We start from the raw sequence: 21,281 nt of genomic DNA on the forward strand, positions 1-21,281 counted from the left end.
TTTCCTCAACCAACATGACAGTAAATCTAAAATCAGAATGGTGTTTTTGAACACTGCCTTTCATATCGTAATACTCTGGTTGGCCCATAAGGTTATCAAAAATATAAAGTTCCTATTATTTCTTGCCATTTGCATGAGAGTCACTCAGTTAAGTACCCCAACAATAGTTGCTCCTGCTGATAAGAATATTTGCATAGCAAAAAAGAAAATCAAGGAAACTTAAGCGGGGGAGATAGGGTTTGATTAGTTCTGTTACATTTCTCCCTAATTATATATTTATATATTCACAATAACAAGGGACACAATTACTAAAAGATGGTAACCAGCAGAGAAAGAAAAGAAAGGAAGGAAGGAAGGAAGGAAGGAAGGAAGGAAGAAAGGAAGGAAGGAAGGAAGGAAGGAAAGAAGGAAGGAAAGAAGGAAGGAAGGAAGGAAGGAAAGAAAGAAGGAAGAAAAGGGACTAAAACAAATCAGGGAAGAGTTTTTAATAGCTACACATGTTTCCCATCAGGTTTTCCTTTCTAGCTGTTTACCACGGTAAAATTTCCTTTGAATTTTCAGTAAAATTATCTGGCACGCAAAAAAAAAAAAAATCCAAAGACCAAATAAGAGAAAGGGTGCCAGTGACATATATCTGTAGAGAAAGACATTTATCACTATAAGTCTACTCCCACTGAGGGCCATTCCAGACCATTACTGACATTATCAAACAAAGACAGAACAATACTTGACACAAGGCAAAGAGAAATGGGGTAGTTTGAAACTAAAAAAAAAAAAAAAAAAAAAAAAAGAATTATTCCAGGATCCTCCCCCGCCCTCAGGAATTCCTTCACCGTCACTCCAGCCCAAAGATGAGCAGAATGAGTGCCCTCTGAAGTTCCATCAATGAAAGGGGAAAAGAGAGGGAGTTTTAAGAGAGCAGCCATCCATGTGCCAACATCTGTCCCCTACAAGTACCCTTCGATTAATTCATTCATTCTTTTAGTACTTATTTCAGGAGCACTTGTTCAGGACCCGGTATCAGGTTCCACCCTAAATAATCTTCCAGGGGTTCCACTGTGTATTCCAGCAGCAGATATCCGCCACCCAGGCTAAGGACAGGGGCCCATTCGGATTCGGCTATCTGCCCCAAGTCGGCCTGAGCCGAGGCCACCCACATCTCCTTTGCCAACACCTGCGACGGAGGTGGGTCACTGTGCCATTCCCGGATCCTGAAGAGACCTTTCCCTGGGCACAAACCTCTCCCTGGGGTCACATGGGTCACTGACCTTGTTCACAGCCAGCCGACCCATCCGATGGAAAAGTTAAGTTGGCGGCGAGTGGGAAGAGGGGCACCGGGGGCATCCGGCGCCCTCAGCACCCCGCCCGGGTTCTCAGCTCGAACTCCCATGGCTACCGAGAAATATTTATTGCGAGTACATGGGCTCCAGTGGCTACTGAAGCCGAACACGCGGCCACCATCAGAAAGCCAAGTCATCCGAGAGATAAAGATAGATCCATTACATACCGGGAGGTGGCCTGCCCGCGGCGGCCCCCGGAGGTGCGGATTCCGGCGGAGACAACCCGGGCGCAGCCCTCCAGCGCGCGGCCGGGGACGCTGCCTCCTCCCTGCGAGGATGCTGGCTCCGGAGAAAGACAATCGGACCCGCGACCAGAAAAAGACACAAATAACCAGGATTGATACGTACCCCCAGGCGTCTGCTCCGGATCCTCACGTACCCCTGCTTCACTATATCATTAAAATTGGAAGCCATCCCGGACAGCCGGCGACCCCCTCACCCGAGCGCACGCACCCGGCGGGGCTTGGGGGAGCGCGGAGGGCAGGGTCACGAGAAGGCGTGGGGGCGGGGGGAAAGGTGAAGAGGTGAAGCTGCTTCGGCTGCTGCTCGGCGTGGCTTTAGCAGGCGCACATCACTTTCTCTGCCCCCCCCCACCCTGAGAGTGGGCGGCCGGCTGGCAGCCACTTTGGGGGAGCGCAGAGAGCGCGGCGCGCGAGGCGAGGCTGGGGCGCCGGCGTCAGCTGACTCATCAGCCCGCCTGCCCGGAGGAGGAGCGGCGGCTGCTCAGGGATCCGGCCCTGCCCCCGCCCCCCGCCCAGGAGGAGGAAGAAGAGGAGGAGGAAGGAGCCGGGTCCGAGGGGAGGGGCCGCGCGGGCCCCAGCGCCCGACGGAGGCCACCCGCAGGCTCGCACCCTCCCCTGGCCCCCTCCTCCACCTGGCCCCGCCCGCGTCCCCCTCCGGTCACTCCCCTGCTCCTGGACCCCCGAGCGCGCCCTGCTCCACCCCCACCCGCACCCCTCCGTCACCTCGCTGACAGCCCACCCAGATAACGCTCCCTCTCTTTCAGCGCCGTTGGCTTATTTTAGAAGGAGAGGAAATTTCACCTTTTCCCCACCTCCTCCTACCCTGCCTTTCCCTTCAGCCTCATGTCTTCCCTGAAAAGGGCTGATAGTTGCCTCTGTTGTGCGTGTGTGTGTTGGGGTTGGGGGTGGGTGTTGCCACGGTTTGCCTTGACCTTGGCCTATGAGGAGAGGGATACTGCCAGGGCTTCGGCTGTGCGCTCCCTCGGGTTTCCTGGGCATCCTGGCCCCAGCCGTCCATGACATCATTTACCCCAGTTTTCTTGTTTGAGTTTGTCTTTCCCACCTTAATATGTTTCCCAGGGGCTAAGATTTGGTTTCATTAAGATGTGTATCCCCCAAGGCTGGCCCTGAGCAGGTGCTCCATAAATCCTTAGTCCCAGGTACTGCTCTAGGCCCTTTCAACTCCCCCGTGCCTTACGAGTTAGGTATCCCCTTGTGCGAGTAAATACCAAGTCCATAGTTACCTCTCCAGAGCCTGGCAATGGAGCTCACCCTCATAACCATCATGGAATGCTGTCTGTAGAAGGAAATGAAAGGAGGACTGCACTTTGCACGCACCTGCCCCTGACTGTACTCCTTTCCCGACGCAGGCTTGAGTTGATAGTCGCTACCATTTATTGGGCACCGGACTGCTAGACATTGTGCTAATCCTGTTAATGGAATAATGAGATAGAAACCATCATCCACATTTTAGGAAAGGGAAGCTCAGAAGAATTAAGACACTGGCCTCAGGTCCCACAGGGCTAGGATTGAAAGGAGGTATGTGTATTTACCAGGTAAACACACTGTCCGATACCCCTTCTGAAGAACGGCTGTCATGTGGGATGGCCGTTTCTGCTGGCTTTCCAAGGAAGACCTGTAATCATTTGCACTATCCACAAAAGCAAATATGGCATCGGAAATATGATCATTCTTGTTCCCTGGAGGTGACCAAACCAAGGCTGTGTGACCTTTGGTCTGACCTATTGAGAACAGGATTCATTTACTTAGTGGAGTATTTGATCCCATGACATTCGAAGGCCTTTCAACTCTAAGATTATATGAATCTTTCCTTTCTCATTGGGAACACCAGCTCTGAGTCACCTTGGTTTGAAGGGTGTCACTTAAAGAAGAGAAAGACCCAAGAATGTATCATAGGAGAACTGAGACTAAATTGGGACAATCAAAAAGCAAATATTCTGGCAGGAAGGACTCTTTTTGCTGTGGAGTAAACCATTAGCTCTGTCATCACGTTGTCATTTGATATAAATGATATTTTAAGTTTAAATCTCTCACCAAAAGAGGATGAAATGATAAAAATCATTTAAAGAATTCTCTTTGAAGGCTTAGAACTTAAAAACAAAACAAAACAAAAAAACTGTCCATGGTTGCCATGAATAGATGTGTCCATGGAAGGCATTTGCCCAACATGTCATTTGTAGACCAAATCCATAGTATCATAGAAACAAAGAATAAAAGAATTTAGGCCTGAAGAGCTTGAAGTAAATGGCTCACGATAACAGGGATAATTACTGAAAAAAACAGACTGAGAAATCTTTCCCTTGATAGTTAATGTTGAATATAATCAACATCCATAAATAATTAAGCTAGAAGTGAAATTAAAATCAAACTAGAAAATATCCAACTAGATGTGAAGAGATAAGTGATTTTTTTAATTGCCAGATTGAATCCAGTATATGGTTTTATTTGTCTGTTTTTGGTGACGTCAAACTGCCATACATTCAAAACACTCAGACTATGCTATACTATTCACAAGATGGACAGCCACTTACACTTGTCCAAAACATACCGTGGTGGAACAGGAATGAAATAATTCAGAGTGTAAGAAGTGCTCAGAGTTGCACAGTGCACAACCTGTACAACCATACCCTGCCAACCACACATACAATCACACACAGTTCAGTTTCATTGGAGATAAGTGTGACACACACATAAAAATCATTATTCAGTCCCTGTTTTTCAACCCGTAGGACTTCTTATTTGTCATATGCATTTCTGTTTGCTTCCGCAACATCCAGATTCCCTTCTTTCAACGGTGGTCACCATTAGAACTTTGTGTATACAGTGGTGCTTTAGTTTTCGAACGTCTGCATTGACGAACATTTCAGTTTACGAACGCCATAAATTTTATGGATCTACGGTATCATTCGATAGTAAAATTCATGCGAAATATGCAGTTTTAGGGGTTGATTTTAAAGGTCTGGAATGTATTAATCCATTTTGCATTACTTTCTATGGGGAAACCGTGGCTTGGTTTTTGAACACTTCAGTACTCCGTTTTCTGGAACGGATTAGGTTCGAAAACCACTGTACGTATCTCCCCTCTACTTCCAGTACAGGTGTGCCGCCTTGTCCACTGCCTTCCTTTAGATGTACCGACAGACGCAGACAGTGGGCACATGACCTAAGCTGTCTGATTAAGACTTAATTGCATTACTTTTGCTGAATCCCGGGGCAAAGACTCACATTGCATGTGGCTGAAATGGAGTCTAGATAGATGGAGCCCAGAAGCTTTGAGAGTGGAGGCCACATAGAAGAAGCAGAAAGAGATAAAGAGAAGAAAGCCAAATCCTGATGACACTGTTCAAATCCCCTTATCCTGCACCCACGGGACCTATTATGTTATTGAAGCACATGGGAAGTGGGTATAACAATTACAGCCCAAAACGCAATGATTTCCGTTGGATGTGAGTTTTTCGCTCATGAAACAATCCAGGTGGGCAGATTGTCTTGGGAAGATAGGAAGTTCAATCTCTAGCTGATGGGTCTAGTCACTGCCTCTGCCCAGGAACTGGGAGGAGAGCATGGAGGAAAAGCGGCCTTGAAATCAAAATGGCATCCAGGTGTTTCACACCTTTCTTTCTCTTGAATTCCACTAATACTTTGTCATATGGCCCCACCTATCTTCAATGGGCAGTGGGGAATGTATTCTCCATCCTGGCATGGCTCTATTTCTGAAAGAACAACATAGAATTGGTATTGTGTACTTTCTACCTCACCAGAGCCATTCTTCAACTAACTGCACAAGCTAAAAAATTCCCCTTTTTGCTTAAACCAGCTCAGACTGAGGTTTTCCATCACTTGCAACCAAAGGAGTCCTGTCGGAGGCACCACGACCATTTAAAGCCTCAAGCGTCTCAATAAAACTGTATACAGATACACCCATAAGGCCCAGATTACCTGAGAAAATTCCAAATTTTTCTGTGGCACTTTCCCATAAAACTAGAGGCTGACAGAGGTGAAAGTGACCTCAGCCAACTGGTCCAATCTCTGTTATTTGGGGTTTACTGCTCATCAGCCTGAGTGACTATGGTGGAATGGGTGGGGATGGGCCGCTATCTTGCCCACCACAGGGCTGGACACCTGATCATGTTTGGTCAATCAGCACATGCCCTCCGTGGACAGGGATTGGCACATATGAGCCAGAAAATCCAATCAACGTCTTCTCTGGCCGGAAGAGATGAAAACACTGAGGTGCACGACTGCTCACAGCCATCTCGTTTCGGAAATGAGCGCTTCTCTGACAACCAAGCCAAGGAAGGAGAAAGTGGGACTGGAGATGGAGCTGGAGACACAACCATCCCGGAAACCAGAACTACCTCTTGCATTTCTCAGTGACACAATCTGGTTTTCTTTGTCTTGTGTATTTGAGCCCATTTAATTTGGGTTATAAAGAGTATCCTCCCCAGGGCTGGACTAGGGCGAGACAAATGAGGGTACAAAATGTAAGGAGGCGGGGTAGTGCTGAGCCTCCATCTGCACAACCTGGCAGTGAGTAGCACTTCCTTACTCTTTGCGCCCTAAGCGCCCCCTTGTGTCACCTTCCTCCTCACCCTGATACCACCTGTCTTCATCCGGGGCTGCTATAACAAATACCACAGCCTGGGGGAGCTTAATCCACACAGGGTTATTTCTCACAGTTCTGGAAGCTGGGAAGTCCAAGATCAAGATGTCAGCAGATTCCTCTTTCTTGCTTGCAGACAGCCACCTTCTTGCTGTGTGCTCACATGTCAGAGAGGGAAGAGAGAGGGAAGAGAGAGAGAGAGAGAGAGAGAGAGAGAGAGAGAGAGAGAGAGAGAGGTTTCTGCTCTCTTCCTCTTATAAGAACACTAATCCTATTCATCAGGGCCTCACCCTCATGCCCTCACCTAAACCTAATCACCTCCCAAAGGCCCCATTTCCAAATACCATCCACCCTGGCGGGTAGGCCCTCCACATACGAATTTTGGAGCGACACAGACGTTCAGTCCGCAATGCTACCCTTATTAGAAACACAGTAATTAAAATAAAATCAGTGTGAGTTCAGAATGGAAGCCATGTATAGTACCCTTCTATTCAGACATCTTGTGGATATGAAACAAAACTCCGCCATGAAGTGAAATAGAACTTTGTAGCCATAGCAGTGCAGTGCCAGAAATTAATCCGAAGGTTCCTCATCTGAAGTATTGAAAGCAAGAATTTGCTCTGGCTTGAAATATGAAAGACTTGTGACTTTCCTTCTGCAGGTCATCCAGCCAATTGTTGTTGTTGTTGTTGTTGTTGTTGTTGTTGTTATTTAGCTCTTCAGGACAGAAAATTATGTGCAGAAATCCAGAGGCTTCTGCACTTTTCCAGAGCAGATGATGGGCTCCCTAGCTTTGCCAAAGGAGATTGTATTTTCACCAAGTACCACAACATACCAAGGCTGAGGTTCAAATGGCACTAGTCCAACATCTTTACCCAAAATAACTTGAGCTTTGGCCCGGCTCCCTGCTGCTCTCAGTGGGAGAGTCACAGAAACATATGCAGCCTCTCGTCTGGCAAGGTGAGACAGCGCTAATGAAAATGATTGGGCTATCACTAAGGACAGAGGTTGTTTGCTTCACGGCCAGGTCTCCCTCCACCTGTCCTCAGCCAGCTAAATGAGGATGACCTAGGAGACGGCATCATCGTCAGGTGGGAGAAGACCCTCGGGGAACAGGTCTGCTTTGGTTAACCATTGCTTTTCCTTCCTGCTTTCAACAAATAGTGATTGAACACCTTCTAGGGGCAGAGACTGTCCACAATAAGCTGTCCCCATGGAGCTTATGTCCCAGTAGGAGACAGAAAAAATAAACAAGTAAATAAACAATTCAAATAGCTACAGAGGGTGATAGAAAGGAAATGAGTAATGTGCGGCATAGGAAGTGAAAAACAGCCCTACCCTAAATAAGAGAGCGAGTCAGGGAGGGCTTCCCTAAGGAGGTGACATTTGAGCTAAGACAGGAAAGATGAGAAGCTATGTGAAACCTCAGGGGAAATACATTCCAGCTGGAGGGAAGAGCACTTGAAAAAGCCAGGATACAGGAAGGAGCTTCGCAAGTTCAAGGGGCTGAGAGAAGGGCAGTATGTCTTAAGTCCAGAGGAGGGAGTGGTATGAAAAGTAGTCCTAGAGATAGTGTGAGACAACGCAATCCATGTCCTAGCAGGCCACAGCAAGGGGACTGCATTCTATTTAAAAGGCGGAAATCATAGAGGGACACCTGACTTTTTTTCCAAAATATTATCTGTATGATGAATGAAAAATAGATTAGACGGGACTGGAAATGGCGAGACCATATGAAAATCTACTTCTAAAGGCCCTCACACATATATCCTTAAGGAAATAGAAATGAAGCTTCTGATGAGAATGTAAGTCAATATCAATGGATACAACTGTTGTAGAGCATAAGTGATTATGTCTATTGCAAAATTATAAAACTTTGATAACTGCTTGTCATTGGTCCTCAACAACTCCCCTTCTGGAAATGTACCCAAGGGCACAAATGTTTAGTTATAAGAATATTCACTGCAGTGGTATAATATGCATACTTATCTTAATATAATACATATAGCTTAATATATGTATGTATCTCAATATAATACACATATCTTAATATATGTATATATCTTAATATAATACATACATCTCAACATATTTTTTCACATGGAATTGTGTACATCTGTGGAAACAAATTTCTGAAGGAAATGGGATCAATGGGGTGCAATCATTCCCTGTTAAGCTTGGCTGATTGAAAAGTTCTCCCTCTAAACCTGAATGAAGTCTCCATAAGGACCCTGGCTTTTTTGCCTACTAGGTAACAGAGAGTGCCTTTCAGCTTCACAGCCGTATAACACTGAATACCATTCCATTTACAGTTTACCCCCTACCCCAGTTCAGGCATGGGACTGTGGTGGGGATTGGGGATGGCTTCCTTACCAAAGGTCTGCTCTGCCTTCTCTTCCACCTAATCACTACTGTCTCTGGGCTCCCCAGGGCGGGAGGTCAGAGGGGAAGGAGAGGCTAGAAGCCAGGAAAGGTTTGCTTGCTCCCAGTTTTGCCTTGAAGCGGATGCCCTCTGGGCAGCAGGTGTATCAGTGTTCGCTCTTCCTGTCTAGGAGATTTTGTGAGTTCCTGAGAGACGTGCGCTGAGAGCTCCACTTTCACTGTCCTCTCAGTCTGGCTACTCCTTACTCCCCGGAGCGCCCTGGGATCCCAGAGCTCCAGGGTACGTTGGGTTCCTTTTGCCCTTGTCCAGGTGGTCCTCTTGATGGATCTGTTCTAAGACAACCCCTGCTTGTTCCCTGCATGTTCAACTGGCCAGAGGAAAAGCTCACTCAATGTTGCCTCCATCAGAGGACAGTCAGCTCATTCCTGGGCAGCCACAAGTCAAGGCAACGAGTTGACCCCACGCCTCCACCTTTAGACTATTAAGGAGTGGGTCGGGCACCAGTCCCTGTGTTATCCACGCTGGCAGGGACTCACATCAGCCTCTGGAGGGAGTCTCTGGAATATTGCTCCTCTGCTGACGCGGTAGCTCCGCCCTCACTGCCTCGTGGGGAGGAGGAAACCAACTCTCAGCCAAAGAACCTTCCTTCTTGAATCTCTTGAACCACGAAGTCTTATTTAGGCCCAAGTTCCAGGATCAAGTAATGCAGACAGGATGGTTTTGAACTACTCTGTTTGCAAGTTCTGCACAGATGGTCCAGCACCTTGCTTTAGTACGTTTTCTAAATGTTTTCCCGCCCGGGGATTTAGAGGCTTCTGCTAAAATTGAGTCACCAGAAAGACTCACACATACCATTCTGTTACAAATCCATATCAAAACCATTAAAACGGATGTAAGAGGTGTCACTTCTTACCTGTTCATTCAACAGATAGTATTTGTACAAGGCTGCTAGGCGGCGAGGTCAACGGAGCAGATGGAAAAAGACCGGGTTCTGCCCTCATGCAGCCACTTGTGGAGTTGCCGGCCCACTGCTAGTGTAAGACATTAATGAAACACTCAAACAAGTATAAAGTTATGCACAAAAGAAAGTTACGTGACGTTAGAGCATGGAGAGAGGACCTGACCCCTTTGGAAGGGAAGGGTGGATGAAGAAATTAGGGAGACGAGATAGAAAGTAGAAGGTAGGTGCTATGACCTAGGTGAAGGTAGAGAGAAGGTGGTGAGGGGACAGGGACAACATGTATGAATGTCTCAGACAGGACAGCATACGGTACATACAACAGAAAAAAAGATCAGGGTGATCAGAATTTAGAGAATGAGGACAGAGTAGTGGGAGATGAGGCCAGAGAGAATAAAAAGGTTTTTGCTTACACTGATCAGTGTGTAATAAATGATCTATTCAGTATGGTCCAGTTTTTTTTTTTAAAGCGATTTTTTTATACATATTAAAAAAAAAAAACCCGGGCTAAATATATCTAAGCTAAAATATTAGCAGTTGTTATTATTTGTTGGCAGGAGTATTGGAAATGTTAATTTTGTCCTATGTACGTTAAAAAAAAAAATCAATTCCCAATGCAATTTAAAAAAAACGAAAAACAGAATGACTTTTTCTGCACGGGTGACCCTCGTGTCTTAAGTTTTATAACCAAAGACACAAAAGCAAACATAAACCTCTAGTGAACTCGATTGGAATACAGATTTTAGAGTGTTGTGCTCATTAGGCTCTCCCAGAAATTCGAGTTTCCTTTCTAATGAGAAGAGCCCTCAAGGTCAGTGCAAACCAACCCAGGAAAATCTAGGCCAACACACAAGTAACAGACCAGCAAGAAGTAACTAGGTGACAAAGGCATTTGGCATCTATAGAGCCCTTTTTCAAAATGAAGCAAGTATCCAGTGGCTGTTACAAGAAGATTAGAAGTCAATATTCCAGAGGTCTCCTCAGGGTTGTCCCCCTGGTTTACTGAGTGACTTTGGGCAAGCCATTAATTTCTCCCGCTTCATAACCTGGTCTGGAAAACAGAGATAAATGGGACCAGCCTTACTGGTACAGTCTGTTGAAATCTCTGGATAAAATGTGTAAAGAGGGCAAAGTCTTCTGTTCAAAGTGCTCTGTCCGTGTTAATTAATCCTCACAGCACCCCCAAGCCCTGTAATATTATCCACATTTCACAGCAGAGGGACCTGAAGCCGAAAGACTAAATAAGTTGTCCAAAGACACAGAACGAGCCTGATGCAGAATGGGGATTAGCAGTCGACAGCATTGGCACCCAGAGTAAAAGCATTTTCACTTCACTCCAAATATAATTACACTGTGTCTGGAGGGCTTTTATTTTGAAAACATAGTTTCTGTGTCAATGAATTATGAGGCAGGAAAAAACCAGACATATTTACAATAAAACACGAGAGGCAGATACATTTACCATTTTAGGGATACCTTCCTGAGACTGGTACCTATAATTAGCTGCACACACCACCTTCACTCTAATGTCATTGGCCAGCGTTTAGTCCCAGGACCTTGGCTTCCCTGAGAGATGGGGAAGTGGGAAAAGGTAGGTTTTATTTAAGGCAGCCATGAGTTAGGCTAAGTGTGGGAGTCTATGGCAAAGGCAGAAGGGCTGCTATGCGTGGAATGGGTCAGAGAGAAATTGAGAGGATGTAATGACCCGTTAGAAAGTTACTGGCGGACAGACAGCAACCTCTCACAAAACATCCTAATCTTAGCATGGCTGAAAACAAATTCCTAGTCATCCCCACATTATCCTACTCTGATATTTCCTATGATATTGGTTAGCATGTTTTTAGCTGAAAATAGCGTAAAGTTCAGCCACCAGAATCTCAGACCAGAGGCATTTATTGGTATAGTTTGTAAAATCTAGGATGTCATTAATTTTAAGGTGCACTACCATTTTATGCACTGGTAAGGAAGAAAAATCACTACAACTTCACTTTTTTTATGCCAATGACCAACTACAACCATTTTATGGAGGAGCAATTGTCATCCAACAAACTGCACATATACAAAGTGTAAAATTTCATGAGTTCCGACATATGTTTACACCCGTGAAATCGTCACCAGAATCAAGATAGTGAAACTATGTATAGTGTCAGGTGAGTACTAGATTTATTGGGGGTGGGGGATAGATGGGATGGTGAAAAAGTTGAAGGGATTAAAAAGTAGAGATTGGTAGTTACAAAATAGTCATGAGGATGTAAAGTAAAGCACAGGGAATATAGCCAATGATATGGTAATAACTATGTATAGTGCCAGGTAGGTACCAGACTAGTCAGGGGGATCACTTCTTAGATTATATACATATCTAAACACTATGCCATACACCTGAAATTAACATAGAATAATATTGAAAGTCACCTGTACTTGAAAAATGTAAAAAGGGAGAGACAAACGTGAAGGGGAATAAGAGGTCCAGATTTCCAGGTATAAAACAAATAAGTCCTGGGGATATAATGTACAGCATGGGGACTATAGCCAATAATATTGTGAGAGTGTGGTACGGTGTCAGATGGTTGCTGGACTTCTCCTGGTGATCACTTCTTTCAGAATATAAATGTTGAATAACTATGGTGTACCCCTGAAACTAATATGATGTTGTATGTTAGCTATATTTTAATAATAATATTTTTAAAAATAGTGAAATTATCCTTCCCCCCCAAAAAAATTTTCTCACGCTCCTGCAATCTCATGCCACCATGCGGTAGGGGTCATCATTTTGCAACATGTAAACTGTATCAGATCAATACTTGTACCCTTTAAACTCACACACGTGTCACTTATATGCCAATAGCTCTCAGGGAAACCGTTGTATTTTTCTATAGCTATTTTAATACCACTTACTTTCCCCTTCCTCACTTTGAGGAGACCTGTACAGACTGATACACATAGATCTAGTCCATTAAACGGCTGAATCATATTCCATCATATGACAAAAGCGCATTTTATTTCTCCCTTCTCCATTGATAGAAATTGAAATTATTTCCATTTTATCCCATTACAAGCAATAGACATTAAATTGTTATGCCTAAAATATGAAATAAGATCATCATTGTGATAATGTCTTCCTAAAAAATATCTGACATCACTGTCAGTCATTGACAATATCAGAATTCTTAAAGAATCTAGGTGCTTGTGGGCTTTTTGAAATGAAAGCAAATAACTCAAGAGAGCTTCTAAGGAGCCAGTGCAATAAAAAAGTCTGTTTTGCTGAAACACTGTAGGGAGAATCAAAGCTAAACTAATATATTTTAAATATTTCTTTGATTTCCCTTGTAAGCTTTAAATTTAACTCTCACATCAGTTGATTTAAGTAAGTGCAAACATACATCCATGAATGATAGAAGCCAGAAGATGTAGGACATTGCATTAGCTTTTTTTTAGCTCAAAGACAACATTTGGTCTTCCTTTCGAAATGACTTGGACAAAATCATGTTTTATCTGTGCATAGACCAAAACCCACACCCCTGCTTTGGCCTCCAACTCCGATAGACCCCGGGGCCCTCCTGTACCTCCCTGACATCATGCACCTCTTGCCCCCAGACCCCTCACCATCCACAAAGCCTTCTTTCTGTTCCTGAAGTACACCAAACTCACTCCCCGCTCTGCCTTTTAGCATTCACTCATTCTTCCCTTCCTTCAGATTTTCACATGACTGATTCTTTCTTGCCATTTGGGTCTCAGCTTGTGTCACTTCCTCCAAGAAGCCTTCCTTGATCTCTGAATCCAAAAAGTCGCCTCCTTCCAACCAAATCACTTGCCCTCAGAAAATTCTGTTTTATTTTTTTCAAAAGACTTATCACACATTGAAATTATGTTGTTTGATGATGCATTAACAGTTCTCCTGTCTGTTCCCCACCCCTCTTTAGACTGAGCTTGAGTAGAAACCTTTCTGACTTGCCCATCATGAGTCTCGGTGCCCAGCATTGATGAATGAATGAATGAATGAATGAATGAGTGAATGAAATTAAAGCAACACAGACAGTGCCTGCAGACTATTATCTGATATTACACATGTCCTGAGATGTTGAACAAATAGTACAAACCTAAAATAATGAATTTCCTTTACGACATTAATACATTTTACTTGGAAATCTAATTTCTTGTGTTAATATAACACCCCCTCTTACTGTTTTTTGTGATAAACTGAGATATCACTACCTGTACTTTGTTTTCAATCTATAAGTATCATTGTAAAGCGTGTTCATCTTTGATTAGTATATAATTGAATGCATGTTTTCACTGGATAGTTTAATTTTCTTTTATTTTGATCAAAGTTTATTGTGGTGACAATTGTTAGTAAAGTTACATAGATTTCAGGTGTACAATTCTGTATTACGTCATCTATAAATCCTATTGGTAGATGAGGGTAAAGGGGATCAAATATATAATTTTCATTTTTAACATTTATTGATGTGTTTGGTTTTCTTCCTGCCCTCTTAATTTTTGTTTTCTGATATTATGTTCATTTTGTGATTCATCTTCCTCCTTTCCTTTACAAGTTGTACTTTCTTTTTCACTTTTAATAATTCCGATATTTTAAAAAAATATTGGTGACAATTGATACCATATAACAATACAACTTACTCTCTACGTTAACATGACTTTATTATGCCAGGAAATTCTTGCCCAGAAAGAGAAAGTTGCCAGAAACTGTATTGTTTGTTGCAGGAACTTGCTGAAAAATCTATTTATCTGAACAATAGACTATTCACCTTGTTCTCCTCAGTACAAAGAACAATAGTCCCTTCTTCATATTAAACAACAGATTGCTCAAGTGGATTCATCAAACTATTGTTTATTCTTTAAAGATTCACTTCAAAATCTTCACTCTCCACATCCATCAAACCTCAACTATTATATTACAAACTTTGCCAAATCCCAATCAGGTTCCTGCATTGAAAAACCTGCCTTAAACCAAGACACAAAAAACCTCCCAGATATCCTATTTTTGGCTCTCCCCTTCAGAGACGCTCCTGACACACTGCCCTCCATTACTGCAATAAACAATAAACTTCGCTTTGCTTGATCTGAAGGTTATTTTGAAGATCTCTTTTGGGAGTCAGCTCCCCAACACCATCTTAGTTTTATTTTCCTGGGCAGTCAATTTCATAAGTTTATGAATATATTTAAATCTATTGTCCATGTTCATGTCAACATTTTTTAAAGTCTAACTTTTTGTAGAAGATAAAAAACTAAGCAATTTTTTATTTACCCTAGACCCTACCCCCTTTCCTAGCTTTTGTTGATATTACAATAGAGGATTACAATGATAAAGAGGATGATGATTTTGTATCACGCTCTCTTACAATAATTAGTTTTGACATCTGTTGTAGGTTTTCTAAGTACATAAACACCTACGATGGAAAATTAAGCACACTTTGTTTTCTATGAGCTCCATCTTACCTCTTCTAGTATTTATTATATAGTATCCATATAATCTGAGATTTTTAATCCACACATCTAATATTTATTTTTCTTTGCCATCTCTCTCAAGAATTATTTTTGAAACTTGTATTTACTATTACGATTACATTTAACAAAACCCTCCTATTAAATTGCATCTCTTTTGATCATTGCCATCATTTTACAGTCATTTTCCTTCTCTGAAATTCTTTGATACATTTTTATGAATAGCAGGATGGTGTCTTTGATTTTATTTTTAGAATACATATTTACATTTCCCTGCCAGGAGAATGACCTCATGAGTGTAAATAAAAATCAGACAAAATATACAAAATCCAACTGGATATCACTATAAACATCTCCACCACTTGTACAAATTTGAGAATATATTTTAAAAATGAGCTCATCAAATTGACGAGTCTTTATCCTTGGGTAGAAATGATAGTTCTATACGTCTTTAAAACTCCATCAAATTCATAAGTCTGATTTAGCAAGGGTCAATGTGATGTGCTTTAAGATAATGGGGGTAAAAGCATAAGTAAAATTAAATCAAGTGACAGACTTGGGTGAGAGTTACAGAATCTGTTAATAGACATATGGATTAGTAAATGTGTATAACTCGAATTTGGGGAAATAGGCGACTTGACCAGATCTTGGAGTTATGGAGACATGACAAGGAAACTGAAATACAGCTCAATGAGTCCCAGCAGGAGTCACTAAAAATCTTGTGGATGAAAGCTCTGGTTATGAATAAATTCACTTACTTGGAATGATAACTATATTCCTTAAATGTGAACACATTTCTTAAACTTTAAAATCAAGTATAAAAATTTTGATAGTAACGAAACAATAGTATTAATATTTTTCTATAAATAATGAATTATTCATACTTTATGCTTATGCATTTGAAACATTTTAAGAAAATAAAAACTTCAAATTTTTATAAATTTTAACATTAGTAAATTAAAAAGATTTGGTAAATATTCAGGAAGGTTGTTTTTATTAATTCAGTCTCTTGGGGTACTTAAAGAAAGTAAATATACTGAATTTATAAAAGCTGTTTAAAATATTTGTGGTGTTTAAGCTTTTGAAGGAAGACTTTTTGGTCAAAGATCCCTTAAAAGCGATTGCTAACATCTGCTGAATTTAAAAATAGAATATGAGATTTGTGAGTTACACTCTTAAATTGCCTAAGAGAAAACTAGCATTTTTAAAATAATTATAACTTTAATAAATTAAATACAAATTTTTAAAAAAATCTTCCGAATAGTATTTTCTCTATAGACAAGCATCCTGTGAGGGCATCAAAAACCTCACACAAATATATCCTTCCTTTCATATTGTTTCACCAAGCATTTATTTAATCATTAAACAGAGATTTATTAAGTATCTATTATAATCTATGTAATGAACAAGACACTGGGGATATAGTGAGAAATGATGGAGGGTTACTTACAATATATTTACAGACATATATTTTTGTATTTGTGTAAGAGTGAGATGTTTTAAGCACAATTAAGCTAAAATGCTTCCTTCCTGCCAACTTCCTGCTTCTTATACTTCCCTTTTATCAAGTGGTAATAAAGTGATTGTGGACATTGTTTGATTCTGGCAAAGAAAAAAAATGAACTTAGGATAAAATGGTTTTGGTTTTAGTGGGATGGATATATACCCTGTTTCCCTAAAAATAAGACCTAGCTGGACAATCAGCTCTAATGCGTCTTTTGGAGCAAAAATTAATATAAGACTCTGTCTTATTTTACTATAAGACCGGGTCTTATCTAACATAATATAAGACTGGGTCTTATATTAATTTTTGCTCCAAAAGACGCTTTAGAGTTGATTGTCATGTTAGGTCTTATTTTCGGGGAAACACGGTATATTATATTATATTATATTATATTATATTATATTATATTATATTACATTATATTATATTACATTACATTACATTATATTAATTACATTATGTTGACCTGGTCTTATAGTAAAATATGCAAAGTTGTCTTATATGGTAGAGGTTCAAACTGACTATAGGAAAAACAGTTTTTGTCTTTGCTTGCAGTTCATCTTGACATTTCTTTATTCCAGATGAATTTGTGCTATTTTGGTTTTTCCTCTGAACTGATTATAACATCAGTCTGGACCCCTCATATGAGTGAAATAAAATCATCATGTTCCCTTTAGCATCTGTATGTAAGTCATGATTTTACTGTTTCCTGAAAATTATCTTTCAATAATGGTCAGGGCTGTCTAATTCCCTCTCGCCCAGAAGGGAAGGTTGGCACTAGCATGACTTATGTTTCCTCACAGATAACTTGATTTTTTTCCCTCTGGATACTTAAGTTACATTTCTTTATCCTTGAGGATATAAAATGTCATCACAGATGAATGGTGAATTAAAAAGAATAGTTGACAACCTCTAATTTAAGACAAGGTAACATAAAAATCATTTTGTTTGTCTTAACTGTTTGTGAACTCTCTGGTTTAGTGCAATTTTTGGATGCTACTAAATAGTGCTGAAATTGCAAAAACTACTGATTTTTCACATAAAAAGCATTAAACCTTCTTTGAGTTTGACAAAGACTGAGAGATATTGTACAAGCTTACATTCCTGTGCAGTTCCTTTATTTCACACCCATTGGACGTTTTGTGTTCCATTCTCCTAGTATTATAATCACCTTAAATTTCAAAGGTAAATAAAAAACTATCTGATGTAGGCTAAGACGCCATTTTAATCTGAGATATGTTCTCAACAAATTATTTGCGATTGTTGTGATATTGTCAACAAAGTTTATGTGTCTTATAATGGTGCAGTTTCTGAAAGTCTTAGGCTTAAAGCATCACATACTTATGCTCAGACTGTACATTTAAATAAAGAGAAATCCTTATTTTTAGAAAATAAATGCACTGCTTAAAACCTGCCATGTTTCCTCATCTACGTTCTCTTTTTCATTTATCATTTAAACCTCCCCTTCATAAAGAAGTAGCCATTTATTTTATTTCTGTGAATCGCACGGTAAGTTGAAATAAATTCTACAGCTAGGAATCGTAGGAGTTCAAATTTTGGCATTAAGCTACCTTGATGTCATGCTAGACGACAGTCTCTCTTTGCTACCTGAGTTAAATTTCCTAAAAATATAGATATATCACAATACCATCCAGGAAAATTCCTTCAGGACCAAGTCCACCGTGGAATGTTAAGTGAAAAAAAGAGACAAAGGGAAAGAGACAAAATTATAAATACTTTAACATTATAATAAACTAAAATTAAAATCAACACAGTATATTGAAAGTATTTAATTATACAAAAGACTGATGGATATACATAAAAAAAGACAAACTATCTCTAGATGTTGAGATTAAAGGTGATTTTAATTTTTATATTTATACTCCTCTACATTTTAAGTTTTCTATAACAAGCTGAGATTAAGAAAAAGATTAGTATTAAGGAAATGAAAAAACATTAATTACTCTATGATGCTGGAGTCCAAATTCTTCAGTGTGACAAATAAAAAATATGTTTACAATATGACCCCAGCTTACCTCTCATTGTCCCACTTTCCACACAGACCTCAAAGTCTATACTCTAGCCACACAGAGAAAATAATAAGGAATCTAGAGTCCTTGGCCTTTCCCTGTTTTTGTTGTTTCTGCCTCAAGAAAACCCTCCCTGATTTCTTTCAACATCATCATTTGTATCCACAGCATTTTGGAAGTACCTCTTAGGAATTTGACACATTATGGCCATTTCTTTATGTTTTCTCCACTCACCTGTGGGTTCTCTGAGGGCAGGGATCACATCTTATATATCTTTGTACCAGCGTATGTCTCTACATCTGGTGGTCTCTATATGTGCTGAGTAAATGAGTGAATGAGACGCAAAACCCAGAACAAGATTATGGGAACTTTTTTTTTTTCCATTTCATGCAAACTTTACTTCTTGAGAGGCCCGAGAGTACTTCCTACATCCTCCATGAAATTATTGTCTGAATTGACATTGTTTTCTACAAGCTCAGTGAAAAAGCCAAATATGGATGGTCTGTGCTGATGAAAACTTCCTTTTTCTTCCAGAACAAACAGAAGAAACACTCCTTTGCATCTCTGGGGAAAAAGTGGTTTTCTCTTAAGAAATGTCCAGTTTATATATAAAGGAAGCAATTTGTGAAACTTACTGCAGAATCACATCTAGGGCAGAAATTATTGTCCTTTTGTGTATATCTCACTTATTTTGAAGTTACTTATTATTTTGGCAAAAATACGCCTCGGGGAGCTTAGCTCCTATAAAAAGGAAGTTGGCTGAGCCTGTAATAAAAGAATTCTAGTCTTTATAAAAGCTGCCCATGAATATGTCCTCATCTTTTGGCTTTGTCTGGCGGTGATATGTTTAATAATTACAGAGTACTTTTTCCTCAAAGGACTTGAATCTCATTATCTTCCCTTTGGCATCCCCTATGAAGAAGGCAATCTTATCATCATAAAACAAATGAGAACATGAAATCCTGGTGTTATGGTTGAATCGTGTCCCCCCAAATATATGCTAAAGTTGTAATCCCCGGTACCTTAAGATGGGACCTTGTTTGGAAATGAAGTCATTGTAGATATAATTAGTGATTTACTTTGACTCATCAAAGTAAGTAGATTAGGCTCTTAATCCAACATGACTGGGGCTTTATAAGAAGAAGAGAAGAGACTTGGAGACAGACACATGTGGGGTAAAGCTATGTGACAACAGAAGCAGAGATTAGAGCAATGTATGGATGAGTATAAGTCAAGGAATGCTAAAGACGACTGACAAACACTAGACAACTTGACTTTGGACTTCTGGTCTCCAGAACTACGAGACATCACATTTCTTTTGTTTTAAGACACCCAGTTTGTGGTACTTTGTTACAGCAGCCCTGGGAAACTAATACATATGGATAGAGTCAACCTATTTCCCAGGATTTTGCGTCTAAGTTATTGGTTAAAATAGAGCTAAGTCCAAATCTTCTGTCCCCTGAGTTAGCCCACGGTCAAATAGGAGACAATTGTAACTCTCTAATTATAATTCTCTTAGCTCTGCCATGAATGTTGGCCATGACTGTTGAGTCCTGTAAGTTGTAGAAGGTGAAACACGAATTTGCAGAGAAATAAACTTGTCTCTCCCTTAATTTTCCACTTAACCTTTTGCAAGGTTGATCTCCGAGTCAAGAACAAACCCAGTAGGGTTAAACAAGGCTATCATTTTGCATCATCTCTCCTAGAGTCATTTATCTGTCTTGATATACTGTGAAGTCAAAATTTCTGCTTATTAACCTTTCAGTAAAAGCAAGCCTGACTTTTTGGTTAGAAGTTCAATATGAAGAACAATTACCTTAAGTGGCACTGCATTTCACATCAAGGAATTCAGCCTTGTGGATGTTCTTTTGCAAGTGGCCATTTGTTACCTAAAAGAGGGAACGGAGATGAGAACAAATGATGAGTTAAAATGAATAACATGTATGGATTCAAACTACGAATTAATTTGAATGCCCATAAGTAAGCAACTGTGATTCTCACGGAAAGCAAACATGTGACATGGGAAGCAGAGAGGGTCATTGTGAGGAGCACAGAGTATGAATCTGACTTTCAATTTTAAAATCCTGGCCCTACGATTTACCAGCCTTAAGATCCTGGGCAAGTCACGTAACTTCTATGGGCCTCATTTCCTCAAACATCAAAAGTGGGGCCAATCAAATTTTCTCCTGTATAGAATTGTTATAAGCATAAAGAATTCCTGGCATCCAAATTCAAGAGAGAAAAATGCGGATGGTACTTGGACCCTAGTTCATACCGAGAAAAGTAATCCCCTTGGTTTACATCCATCCCAAACTACCCATGACAACTCACCCACCACCACCTTGTGCAAGGGAATCCACAGTAGCCTAAGGCAACTAACCAGATTCCAGAGCTAACGCAAGCCCCACCTCAACTCCCAGCTTCTGGAAGCCCACCAGCCCTGGAACTCCACACTTCTGCAAACATGAAAACGTCAGCAGCTCTCCTTGCCAGTTCAGAGGGAGACCTAACCAGAGCAGTTCTCACTTCTTGGCAAGCGAGAGATTCAGGTTTTTATTTCAGATACCGAGTGATGTCTCTTCCTTCAACACCATGGGGATTAAATGATTGAATACACACACAGATCCCTTAGACATTGTCTCGTGTACAGTAAGTAGTCAAAAAAATGTTCTTTATAGTGAGTGACAACTGTGATGGCCCTGACCTATTGGATGGGCCAATGGGAAGGAGAGGCGGG

The 21,281-nt window shown here is 40.8% G+C and overlaps 1 protein-coding gene across 2 annotated transcripts in view; it reads right to left on the reverse strand.

Annotated features, from left to right (window-relative positions):
- DOK5 (docking protein 5) overlaps nt 1-2,216 on the reverse strand; it is a 122,877-nt gene extending 120,661 nt beyond the window's left edge. Inside the window, exon 1 of one of the 2 annotated variants that reach the window (XM_081033671.1) lies at nt 1,689-2,216. In XM_081033671.1, coding sequence (XP_080889797.1) covers nt 1,689-1,754 — 66 coding nt within the window. In that variant the 5' untranslated portion in view covers nt 1,755-2,216. Of the gene's footprint in view, nt 1-1,268; nt 1,398-1,688 lie in introns of those variants that run through there. The other variant, XM_081033672.1, reaches the window with a different exon arrangement.
- Nucleotides 2,217-21,281: the final 19,065 nt, after the last annotated feature.

The sequence above is a fragment of the Rhinolophus hipposideros genome (genome assembly GCF_964194185.1).
Source record: "Rhinolophus hipposideros genome assembly, chromosome: 22".
NCBI classification, from domain to species: Eukaryota; Metazoa; Chordata; class Mammalia; order Chiroptera; family Rhinolophidae; genus Rhinolophus; species Rhinolophus hipposideros.